At 48.7% G+C, this 13,095-nt stretch overlaps 1 protein-coding gene across 1 annotated transcript in view; it reads right to left on the bottom strand.

Annotated features, from left to right (window-relative positions):
• Positions 1-4,308: 4,308 nt before the first annotated feature.
• The window catches only part of LRRC20 (leucine rich repeat containing 20), a 71,787-nt gene continuing 63,000 nt past the window's right edge, over positions 4,309-13,095 (bottom strand). The window contains exon 5 of the mRNA XM_006078069.4: positions 4,309-6,817. Coding sequence (XP_006078131.1) covers positions 6,663-6,817 — 155 coding nt within the window. The 3' untranslated portion in view covers positions 4,309-6,662. The remainder of the gene's footprint in view (positions 6,818-13,095) is intronic.

The following is a 13,095-nucleotide window of genomic DNA, read 5'->3' on the forward strand; positions in this document are numbered from 1 at the left end:
ACCTGGGAACCCATTTTCTAGGTAACTGGTGCCAGTGAGCTAGAATGCATCATGACTGGCACCCATCAGAGTTGTGTCCTGTGGCAGTTCTGCAGGGCTCACCCCTGAAGACACCCTAATGTAAGTGTTTTCCATCTAGAGGAGAGAGGGTGTACACAGAGGAGCATGAGCCTCAGCTGACTCCTGGCCAAGGCTCTGAGTTACACGAGTTATTAGTTGTCCTTGGCGGCCCAACGCAGAACCTCCTAGATTCCTGAGCTGTGAAGATGGGGGACCAGTGAACTGTCAGTCTTCTCATTTCCTGTGGATGAAATCTCCCATCAGCATCCAGATGTCCTCCAGGGGTGCGTGACGGACAGCTCTGTGCTTCCCTGAGAGACAGGTTCTTGTCAGGGCACTCGAGTTGAGCCCACACAAGGGCCGGTGTAAGCAGAAGGATGAGGAAGCTCTTAGGTGTATGAAGTGGGCATACGGCTGACCGCCAAGGGATACTTACCTCTACCACCTGAGGCATGACGGGAGGCAGTCTTAGCACCATTTTATGGATGAGAAAAGCAGGGGGTCTTCATAGGAATGTGATGGGAGAAAGAACATGTGAGTTGGAAAAAGCAATGGCATCTCCCATCCCAGCCAGCCTCCCAGCTCAAACCCCAGCTCCACTTCTTCCAAGGCACACATTAACCCCTAGGGCCTAAGGCTGTCCTTGTCTGCAGAGTGAGGACCAAGGATGTGTTGCTGATAGTAAGCAAGAAGACATAGAAGCACTGCCCAGAGCTGAGAAACAGTAGGGGCCCAATGAGTGCTCCTGCTCAGACCTAGAGCAGCTAGACTTGTGCCCCTTTTCTGAGGGACAGGTTCAGCCCACCCATCCCTGAGGCTCATGTCCACAGAGTGATCTGACTGCTCTTGGACCCAGACCAGCTCATGTCCTGCCCAGTGGCCCAGTGATGCAGACTCCCAGGCCTGCCCTTCTTGGCCTTGGCATCTCTCCCAGCACTCTGGCCAGAACTTCTGGGCCCCTGCCAATGCTCACCTTTCCAGGAACTGCTCCCCGTCCCAGGGCCAGCTTTCTGAGAAGGGACAGGAACGTTTCAGTAAAGTAAAGGGGAAAGGGTAAGTAAAGGGTACCCTTTACAGTCAGTAAAGTGTAACTCCAAAGTCAGGCCTAGGGTCCAACACTGAACCTGGGGCAGAATGAAAACCAAAACCCCCTATGTGTGGTGATGGATGTTAACTAGACTTACTGTGATGGTCATTTCACAGTTTATGCACATAGGGAATCACTGTTATACACCTGAAACTAATATAATGTTATATGTCAGCTGTATTCTCAGGCAAAGCAGCCCTCTAGCCCCACACATCTTCCTGTCAACATTAATAAGTCCTTGTATCTTATCATATTCAACACAACTGTACTAATCCAGGAAATTCTCGCCCAGAGAGTAAAAGTTGTAAATCACTGTATTGTTCATTCTAGGAAATTCCTGAAACCATCATTTAAAGGAACATCAAACTGCCTAACTCTTTAGTTGCTGCTGCTGCTGCTAAGTCGCTTCAGTCGTGTCTGACTCTGTGAGACCCCATAGATGGCATCCCACCAGGCTCCCCCGTCCCTGGGATTCTCCAGGCAGGTGTACTGGAGTGGGGTGCCATTGCCTTCTCCGAACTCTTTAGTAAACAGCATCAAAAGAGAGCTTACAGAGACTTCACTGGCCATCCAGTGTTAAGAAACTATTCCCAATGCAGGGGGCACAGGTTCAATCCTTGGTCAGAAAACTAAGATCCCACATGTCACTCAGCACAGCCAAAAAAAAATAAAGAAAGAAAAAAAAATTACATCTTTTTTTCCTTTTAATAAATATTTCTTTTTCACTTTTTTTAATTGGAGGATAATTGCTTTACAGAATTTGTGATTTTCTGTCATACATCAACAAGAATCAGCCAGAGGTACACCCATTTCCTCTCCTTCCCAAACCTCCCGTCTCCCTCCCTACCCCACCCTTCTAGATTATCACAGAGCCCCTGTTTGAATTCCCTGAGTCATACAGAAAATTCCTGCTGGCTATCTGTTTTGCATATGGTATTGTAAATTTCCATGTTTCTCTCTCCATACATCTCACCCTCTTCCTCCTCCCCTCCCTGTGTCCTTAGGTCTGTTTTCTGTTTCTCCATTGCTGCCCTGAAAATTAATTCACCAGTACCAACTTTCCAGATTCCATATATATACGAGAACATATGATAGTTACATTTCTGATTTACTCTACTCTGTGTAATAGGCTCTACATTTGTCCACCTCATCAGAACTGACTCAAATGTGCTCCCTTTTATGGCTGAGTAATATTCCATTACGTATATGTACCACAGCTTCTTTATCCATTCATCTGTTGATGGACATCTAGGTTGCTTTCCTGTCCTAGCTATTGTAAATAGCACTGCAATGAACGTTGGGGTACATGTGTCTTTTTCAATTATGGTTTTCTCAAGAGTATATGTCTAGGAGTGGGATTGCTGGGTCATATGGTGATTTTATTCCTAGTTTTTTAAGGAATCTCCATACTGTCTTCCATAGTGGCTGTATCACCTGACATTGATTTGCATCAATTTACATTCCCACCAGCAATGCAAGAGGGTTTCCTTTTCTCCACACCCTCTCCAGCATTTATTGTTTGTAGACTTTTTGATGATGGCCATTCTGACTGGTGCAGGGTGACATCTCATTGTAGTTTTGATTTGCATTTCTCTAATGAGTGACGTTGAGCATCTTTTCATGTGTTTGTTAGCCATCTGTATGTCTTCTTTGGAGAAATGTGTTTAGGTCTCTTTCCCACTTTTTGATTGGGTTGTTTTTCTGGTATTGAGTTGTATGAGCTGCTTGTATATTTTGGAAATTAATTCTTTGTCAGTCTCTCCCATTCTGAAGGTTGTCTTTTCACCTTGTTTGTAGTTTCCTTTATTGTGCAAAAGCTTTTGAGTTTAATTAGGTCCCACTTGTTTATTTTTGTTTTTATTTCCATTACTCTAGGAGGTGGGTCATAGAAGATACTGCTTTGTCATCGAGTGTTCTGCCTATGTTTTCCTCTAAGAGTTTTATAGTTTCTGATCTTACATTTAAGTCTTTAAGAGCTTACATCTTAAGACTCTTTGAACCCCACGCCTCAAAAAGTCTCCTTGTTGTGTCCACCGATCCTAAACTCTATCACGATCTTTATGCTATCCTAGTCAAGGCATCCTTCCCTGCACGGAAAGCCCCACCTGAAACCAGACTCGGAAATCTTGTGACTGTGCCCTCCCTATGCTGGCACGCTGGGAAGGCGTGGTAAAGATCTCCCCGACCTGGAGAAGAGTTGTCTCAACTCTGTCTGACCAACAGCTCTCAGCCTATGATATTTTTGGTGAGCCAGCATTCAGCAAGAAAAAACAGAGTCGGGGGAGTCTTCTGTTCGACCTTTGGGGTGGGGTGAGTGGCAGCCTGAGTCCAGGCTGGTCCAAAGACACAGCTACAGTGAAGCCCCCAGAACCACAGACAGAGTGAGTTCTAGAAAGCCCCTTGGGGATCTCCTTACAGCCCCTTCCCTTTACAGACAGCAAACAGGGTCCAGAGAGAGGAAAGGAATTTGTCCAATGCACAGAACTCACTACGGTTGTTAGGTAGATTAAATGAGTTAATATCCATAACATGCTTAGACACTGCCTGGTGTACACTAAGCTCTACATGTGTTTGTTAAACAAAAGTGATGGCAAGGCTGGCCTAAAACTCAAGGCAAACTCAGGCTGATCTCCCAGATTCAGAAAACAAAAACTGACTTAAACCTTGAACCCAGGAGCAGTTTCTCACCTGCATCAGAACACGTGGAGTTAAAGATCATTAAAGTGGAGTGCTGGGCTCTACCTCTGGAGGATCTGATTCTGTAGCTGTGGAGTTGGGGTGAGATCTCTAACCAGCTCCCTGGCTGGTCCTGAGACCTCTCCTTGAGAACTTTAGACCCTGAGAAATGAACCACTAAGGGTATAATTTCTGGCATCAGTCAGGGAGAAATGGCAAGGCGGGGGCAGTGGGCCCCTTCATCCTTCTGCAGGTACCAGGTCCCCCCAGACTGATGTTTAGACCTCTGCAGCCGCGCAGTGTCAGGGCAGGCATCAACTCTGCCTGCCTGTGCCTCTGCCCACTGTGAATATTCCAAGCCGCAAGCTGCTTTACCCCATAATTTCAATCAGAGGGGCAGCCCCTCCTCTTTGCCGGTGAATGGGGTCACCACCTGGGCCACGTGAGATCTGTGCATGAGAATGAATCAAACACCAACAGGCAGATGAAACCAACGCATTCTTTATTGCAGCCTGAAGCAAAGGGCTCACTCACACAGTGGGCTTTGATGTGGGGCCTTCTCTGACTGCCCAAGCTTTCCCAGCAGGCATGGGCAAACTCTCCAAGCAGAGTAGAAAACAGCTTCCAGAAGCCACCCTGTCTAAGGGCCTTAGGCGATGACCTGGGGAAGCAGCAGAGGTTAGCCAGGAAGGCCAAGCAAAGCCGGCTGTCCTCTCCTGGCAGCTTTGGGTCAGTCCCTTCACTGGGAGCACCACGCAGCCTCTGGAAAAATCAAAGGGGCCCAGGGGCTCTGGGGGCTGGTTTAGGGGGGCATAAGCAGACTCAGACTCCACCGATGGTGCACAGGGAGAGCTGAGAACCTTCACCCTTGACTCTGAGAATGTCCCCAGGATCGCCCCAGGCCCCCGTTTGTGGGAATCAGCTGGCGATCTTCTGAAATGCAGTTTCTGGTTCCAGAAGTGTAGAATGGGGCCTGGGATTCTGCATTTCTATCACGCTCCCATGGATGCCAACTCTGCAGGCTTCCCCACAGACCACACTAGAGCTGCAAGGCTCTGGCCATACAGTGTCTTCCTGCATACCGGAAAAGTGCACCCCTTCTTTGACAAGGAAAACCCCACTCCAGGACACAGTCTAGGGTATCCCAACCAGCCTGGGCTGGACCACAGGCTTGCCCACTTGTCCCTACCGTCCAGGGCTGAACTCCGAAGCCCTAGAAGATCCCATTTCAACCTCCTCAACCTGAAAACACTTTTCCCCAAAGCTTCACCAACCAGGCCTTGGAAGATGAGCAGAGCGAACACTGATCACTCAAGCAATGGGCCAACAGTGGCCCAACCAGTCAGCCTCTTGCCAAGACCAAAGGCCTGGGCAGGGGCAGGTCGTGGAGCCAGGGAGGGGGAATGAGCCTGGGAGCATTCTGAGAACGGGTTAGTGCTCTGAGCAGTGGTCTGAGCTCTGAACAGCATAACCTCAGGATGGGAAGAGGGCCAGTAGTCCACAGATGTAGGATCCGGGTAGTCCAGCTTGCTGCAAGTCCTGAGGCCTCCACTGTCTCCTGTAGATCAGGCCAGGTGGGCTCTGGGCTCTGAGTCTGCTAGCTCCACAGATGAGAAGGTGGGAGGTAGATATATCTAGGGATCACGGGGTCAGTAGTTGTCCAAACCACAGGTGTGGTCAGGAAGCCAGAGCCCCAGGCCCCATGGAGGGACCAGTTGCCCATTTGCCAGATGCTGTCCCAGTGTTAGCACTGAAAGTCCCACGTCCCAGGAAACCCCAGTCCCGGGCACACAGAGATGGCTGGTCACACAATTACCTGGCCACACCCTAGACTCCAGATCGAGGGCCTAGAGATGACTAGGTCATCAGGGCTCTGGATGGCGGCAGCCTGGGAACTGGCTGGTCACAAATCCAGTGGTCCGTGGTGCCTTCTGCCCCCACGTGGACCAATGACAAGGCAGTCAGCCAACTGTCTGAGGGCGACTGTTGAGGGTGGCACAGGCACAAATGGCCATGTTTCTCTCTGGGTCGCCGTTCCTGCAGCAGGACTGATACCAGGCAAAACTGGGCACCACAGGGGAGGGATGGAGCAGTCTGGTCTTCCAGCGCCACTGATTTCTTAGTCATGGGGAAGCATAGAGCCTACTTGATATGCTCCCAATGGTCCTTGGGCCCCTACACAAACATTCTCAGCTGTGCCACAGCGCTGGGCCACACTCTCTCTGCAGCTTTCCCGTGACTCCTAGTTCTGGTTCATGCCAATCCAGGGGCCCAGAGGGCTGAGGACGGGGCACAGTGGAGGGCCTCATCCAGGTCGGTCCTCAGGAAACAGTAAATAGATGGAGGTTGTCTTCTGTCACTCTCAGGGCAGCTGTTGGCTCTCAGCACTAGAAACAAGACCTCAAACCCACAAGGGCCCGGAAAGTGCGCAGCAATGCTCATCCATGGGCCCAGAAGGTACTGATGACTTGAAGGTAACTTGGAGGTATGTGTTCTGCCAAAAGCCTTCTAGGAGCCAAAAGGAGGCAAAAGCCCTTGCCATTGCCCCCTTTCTCAAATTGTAAGGCTCAGAGGACCTGCTCAGGTTTGCACAGAAGCTGTGAGTGCGGGGAGCCTGGGCTCCAAGCCCCTCCTTGCCTGCTCCATCCAGGTACTCCAGGGCCCACTACTGCTCTACGCTACCTATCCGGGACCGCCGCACCCTCCCACCACGCGCTACTCAGCCCGCCCGCCCCCAGCCCCCCAAGCTTGGCCTCACACAGGCCCATGGGACTCCCTCCCCTAGGGCGCCAGGCCAGGTGGCCTCTGTCCCTTGCTGGGTGGGCATGAGGAGGCAGGCCTAGGGTGGGGGGGCCCGGGCGCCCTCTGGAGACATGAGCATGTCGAACTTGATAAGTGGTGGGGCGATGACGCGCACCTCGGCGTTCAGAGGGTTGAAGCGCAGGTTGATGAGGTGCAAAGCAGGCATGGCAGCCAGCTTCTCCACGGGCACGTCTGTCAGGGAGAAAGGGACAGGTTAGGGGGTTGGGGACACGCGGGCAGAGAAGAAGGATGATGGATTCACTCACTGGATGTGGGCTCAGCACTAGGTACCCAGCCCTGTGTGAGGGGCCATTGGGACCCACCAGGGAGATACAACCACAGGCAGGAAAGCATCCTATTAAACACAGGATTACCACTTATCCCAGCCATGCCACTCCTGAGTGGAATTCACTGAATTGCAAATAGGTACTCAAAATACTTGTGTACATGTGTTCACAGCAGCACTATTCACAATAGCTGGTGTCCACAAATGATGAATGGATAAACAAAAAGCAGTACAGACAAACCATGGAATATTAGCTTGACACAGGCTACAACATAGATGAACCTGAAACACGTTATGCCGAATGAAAGAAGCCAGACGTAAGAGATCACAGAGTGCATGATTCTATTCTTATGAAATGTCCAGAATAGGCAAAACCATAGGGATGGAGAGTAGATTAGTGGTTGCCAGGGACTGGGGAAGGAAGGATTGGAGAGGGACTACTTAATGGGTGCAGGGCCTCCTTTGGGCTGATAAAGTATTTTGGAACTAGACACAGTTGACAGTTGCAGAGCAGTTTCAATGTATCAAATGCCCCTGAACTGGACATTTTTAAAATGGTTAATTTTATCACATTTTCTTTAAAGCTATACTAAAACTTGGTAACATTTACAGTTCCTCACACCTAAACTTTAGAATCACTCAGTCTCTGGTTCCAGTCCCAGGTCAGCCACATAACAGCTGTGTGCCTAAAGCAGATTACTAAATTTCATGTCCTATATATAGAAAAGACAGAAACTCTAATTTGAAAAGATATACGCAACATAATGTTCATAGTAGTACTGTTTACAATAGCCAGGACATGGACGCAACCTAAGTGTGCATCAACAGAAGAGTGGATGAAGAAGATGTCGTGTGTGACATGATGGAATACTATGCAGCCATGAAAAAACAATGAAATAATGTCATTTGTAGCAACACAGATGGACCTAAAGAATAATATACTGAGTGAAGTAAGTCAGATAGAAACAGACAAATACCATATATCATTTCTGTGTGGGATCTAAAATATAATACAAATTAAGTTATTTACAAAACAAAAGCAGGCTCACAGACATATAAAGCGCATTCATGGTTATCCAAGGGGAGAGGCGGGGTGCATGTGTGTGCACTCAGTGGTGTTCGACTCTGCAACCCCATGAACTGTAGCCTGCCAGGCTCCTCTGCCCATGGGATTTTCCAGTCAAGAATACTAGAGTGGGTTGCCATTTCCTTCTCCAGGGGAATCTTCCTGACCCAGGGATTGAACCCTAGTCTCCTGTGTCTCCTGCATTGGCACTGGATTCTTTACCACCAAGCCACCTGGGAATCCCAAGGCAGAGTAGAGGAGCGATAAATTAGGAATATGGGATTAACAGATCCACGCCACTATATATAAAAAAATAACAAGGATTTACTGTATAGCATAGGAAGCTATCTTCATTATCTTGTAATAATCTATGTGGGTAAGAAACCTGAAAAAAGTATATATTAATATATGTATAGCTGAATCACTTCACTATATACCTAAAACTATACTTTAATTAAAAAATAATAAAATGAACTTCATATCAGGATAATAACAGTATATACCTGAGATGAAAGAGAATATCTGTGCAATCATTGCTCAGAGACACTGCGGGTTTGGTTCCAGCCCACCGCAACAAAGTGAATATCTCAACAAAGGGAGTCATCTGAATATTTTGGTTTCCCAGTGCATATAAAAGTTGTTACCCTACCCTGTAGTCTATTAAATATGCAATAGCATTATGTCTAAAAATATATACACGTACCTTAATTTTAAAATACTTTATTGCTAAAAAAAAAAAAGTTCCCCATCATCTGAGCCTTCAGCAAGTCACAATCTTTTTGTGATGGTAACATCAAACATCTAATCACAGGTCACAAGAGTTTGCTCTCCCTTTAGTACTCTGGGGTGACTGGCTCTGAGCTCCCTGGGGACTGGCTCTATCAATTAGACCAAGGGTCTAGTGCTGGAGGCAGGAGAAATTCTTAACCTCCTAAGAGTAGAGTCTTTTCTTTGTCCTTGAATCCCCAGGGCCAAACACCATAGGTGGCACGTAGACATGGTGGGCACAAAAACATGTTCTGGGCAGCGGGCAGGGAGTTACTAGGGTGGGTCACGGCCGGGAGCTGGATCCCAAGCAAGACTGACTGGAGTGCTGCTAGGGGGGCTCCATTTGACAGACAGGAACCTACGTGATAGATGAGAGGACAGGAGCCATGAAGGAGCTGATGGGGAGGGACCCAGAGCCCAAGGCAAACACGCAGGCTCGGGGGGGGAAAGACGCAGAGATGAGGCATCTCCAGATCACTAGGCTGTGAGCAGACGCTGTTCCTGGGAGTGGAGGAAAAGCAAGATCAACTGCTATCAATGCCCACTCAGCTTCTGCTTTCTCTGGAGCACATCCGCATGTTAATGTCACATCACCCAGCTGCTAGCAGCCTGTTCCTCTATGCTCCTTACTGGGTGGGTGGGTGCTGCAGGAGTGGGAGCCAAAGGAAGGGGCTGCCTGTGGAATTCCTTGTCTCTCTTCATGTACAGTGAGCTCCCAAGTGCCCTACCAACAGTGGCTGGGAAGAGAAGGACTAATGACTTGGAAGCTTCCCCTTCTCTGTGTGAGCACACCAGCTTTGTACCAGCCATGGCCGACAGCACATCTAGCAGCTGGGTACGCGGGACAGACATCATCCCCTCTGCCCCGGATGGCCCAGATAAGAAAATCCTCTTGCCTTGGGCTTTTAAGAAGTCAGTTCATGGACCACCCTGGTGGCACAGCGGACAAGAATCTGCCTGCCAAGGTAGGTGACACAGGTTCCATCTCTGGTCCAGGAAGATTCCATATGCCTTGGAGCAACTAAGCTCCATGCGCCAAAACTACTGAGCTTATGCTCTAGAGCCCCCGAGTCGCAACTACTGAGCGCCCCCACCCTAGAGCCTGTGCTCTGCAACAAGAGAAGCCGTTGCAATGCGAGGCTCATACACTGCAAGGAAGAGTAACCCCCACTCACAACTAGCAAAAGCCGCACGCAGCAACGAAAGACCTGGAGCAGTCAATAATAAACAAACAATTTTCTTTTAAAAGTCAGGTCATCAGTGCAAGTTCGAGGCATGAAGCAGGGTACTCAAAGCTGGTGCTCTGGGACAATACAGAAGGATGGGGTGGGGAGGGAGGTGGGGGGGACATTCAGGATGGGGAGACACGTGCACTCGTGGATGATTCACGTTGATGTATAGCAATAATCGCCACAATACTGTAAAGAAATTATCCTCCAATTAAAATTAATTAATTATTTTTTTAAAAACTCAGGTCATTTCACAGAGTATTTACCATTATATTCCAGGTGACACAGGAGATAATCAAGGCCCAGGGAGGTTAACACATTGTTTTTAATAAAATGGGCCCCAGAAAAGAGGCTGATTCTGGGAACTGATATTTGAGGCCCTGCACTAGATGGTCCTTCATAGTGACCCATTTGGCAGATAAGGAAACTGAACGATAGATTCTCTATGCTGACAATGATTCTCTGACTCTACTCTAGCTCCCTTGGATTTTTCAACTAGGCCTGACTTTTGAATTTCAGTGTTCATCACTCATGTTTAATGTTAGCAAGAATTCTGCTAAGTTGGTTGAGCCAGAAAGTTTCACTCTCAATACCTAATCAGGTTCCCCATTGTCTACCATCCCCTAAGTGATGTCTGTTCACCCTGGCCTGCTTTCAAGCAAGAACTAGGGGTTGCTAAGGACTTTTCTCTCTCTGAACTATATGACTCCTCCATCCTGCAGCTAGGGAGGCCTGAGGATTGTAAAGTGGCCAGTGTGCCTGAGATGGGGAGGAGGGTCTCCCTGTGATGCCCCTGCCGAGGTTTGCTGGGCATGGCATGAGGACCTGCTGCAGCCCAGCCTTAGAGCAAATCTGTGTGACTCCAGGCCTAGAGAGAGCAGCGCTCCCTGAGTTTTCAGCGCTCCCTGAGTTCTCAGCCTGTCATTTCCAAGTACCACTCACGGAGTTGGCCTCTTCAGAGTCTTTGGCGTTCTCCAAATGGCTCTCTGCCTGGAGGAGAGTGATGGTGTGGGATTAAGTGTATTTCTTTCCCCTGATTTAACCATGGAGGTCATTTGAGCAGCTTAGAGGAAGAACCAATGGGGCCAACAGACTGCATTAAAGCTGGCAGAATCAACAACTGGCCTAGCCAAGCTATCAAACAATAAGCCCAAGAAGCAAATGGAGAGTTTCTGGATAAAGCGCAAAGGAGAACATTCAGTCTTCAAGCATCCTAAGAAGAGAGGGACGTGGCTGGAGGGTGGAGGGGAGGATATGAAATGATCTGCATTTTGTGGGTGGTAAAACTGAGGCTTAGAGAGGTTACATAAGCTCCCCAGGGCTACATGGTACATTGGCATCATGCTGCTAACAGAAGCCAGATCTTCGGACTTTGGCACACCTGGAGAGGAAGAAGAGCCCCAGCTCACCCCTCCCATGGGGCATACCCTCATCCCCATTCACTGAGTCTTGTGGATCCTCACATTCCAGCTCAAAGGCCCCCTCCTCTGTCACTCCCTCTGGTCCCCATCCAAACTCCTGAACCACTTTATGGGAGAACGTATCTTACATCACACTCTGGGACTATGCTCACACTGTAAGTACAGTACCTGGCTGGCACAGTGCCCACAGGCGCTCAGTAGCTATTTGTTGGATGAGTGAATGAACGAATAAATGACTGAACGTTTTACCTCCTGAACTAGATCACAAGTTCCTAGTTAAAACCAACCTGGGCTGGGCACACAGTGGACCCGCCATCAACACCATATGATTAAACAACTCTAACTTCAGTACTTTCAAGAGTTGGGACCCTTCCTCTGATCTGACCCACTCTGGGCACTTTTGCTAGTCAGGGCCAGGCCTCTGTGGGCCAAGGCTGTGATAGGTTACTAGTTCTTTAGCACAATAATCCAATTTGGAAAATGAGAAAATATTGATGAGCAGAAATAAAATCATCCATGTTTCACCATGTAGAACCAATTACTTAATGTGAGGTATATGGCCTTACCAACTTTTTTACACGTGTATGTGTGTGTACGTATGTTTGTTCACAACTATGTTTCAAAAATGGCCTCCTAGATACTATGCCATAACATAGTTTTTCTTGATGACACATTGTGAACATCTTTTCAGGTACAAGTCAGTGACAGTATTATGGCCACTTGGTGGTCCAAAGAATGGAGCAATCATGCTTTGGCTCACGTTTCCACTGTTAAAGACATTCAGATTGTTTCCAACTTTTATTATTCCAGAAAATGAGAGATGACTCCAACCCTCTTTCCACCACAGACAGCCCTCCCAGACTCCTGCTTATGTCTGTGGAAGCTTAAAATAATAATAGCAGCATCAGAATGGACAGTATTTAGAGAAAATTACTCCTCCAAGGTTAGCTTGAATTCTCTTCACTAATCATTGGCACTATTGACTGGCAAACTTGTTTCATGCCAGGGGCAAAAGCTAGACACAAGATGATAAAAATGATCCCTCCACAGCATGATTCTTCATATGTGTGGCACCTCTGGTCTAAAAGGATGCTGACAGGAGGAGTCTGGGCCCAGGGAAGTGGCAATTGTTACTGAGTGAGCTCCAGAAGTCACAGCAGAGGCCAGTGGGACTTCTGATTCCCACTTTGGGTGGAGCTGAGCCCCTCTGGTCCCTTCCGGAATTGGGATCAGAGGCTCCCCAGCCTGGTGGTCTAGGGCCCCAGTCTGCCAGTTTTCTTGGCAGCTTAGACACAAATCATGGGGCCCTGTGGGCTGCCCAGGCTGGATCAACACTGTAAGCAACGCTTACACATGGCTGGCAGTCTCACTTCTGATTCAGAAGATAACCCTTCCAGCCAGAATGCCTGAATTTTCAGGATTTTTTTCAGCATCTCTGCCTCAATCCCCAAGGAATCCCGAGCAGTGAGTAGGGAGCCTGCTGCCTCCTTCAGTGGGACCTGGGATGCTGGGTAAAGATGCAGGGGCAGTGTCCCAGTCCTGGTGGGCAGCACACGGGGGCTATCTTAGTCTCCCTGGGTGGGGCGGGGGTGCTGCAGGCACATTCATGCTCGAGAATCCAGGCTGGCCTGGCAGCCAGAGCCGTCCCCATTCCTCAGCCCTGCCACAGCTCCTGGTGCCTGGAGCCTGCAACAGCTACG

The sequence above is a fragment of the Bubalus bubalis genome, chromosome 4 (genome assembly GCF_019923935.1).
Source record: "Bubalus bubalis isolate 160015118507 breed Murrah chromosome 4, NDDB_SH_1, whole genome shotgun sequence".
Taxonomy (NCBI): Eukaryota; Metazoa; Chordata; class Mammalia; order Artiodactyla; family Bovidae; genus Bubalus; species Bubalus bubalis.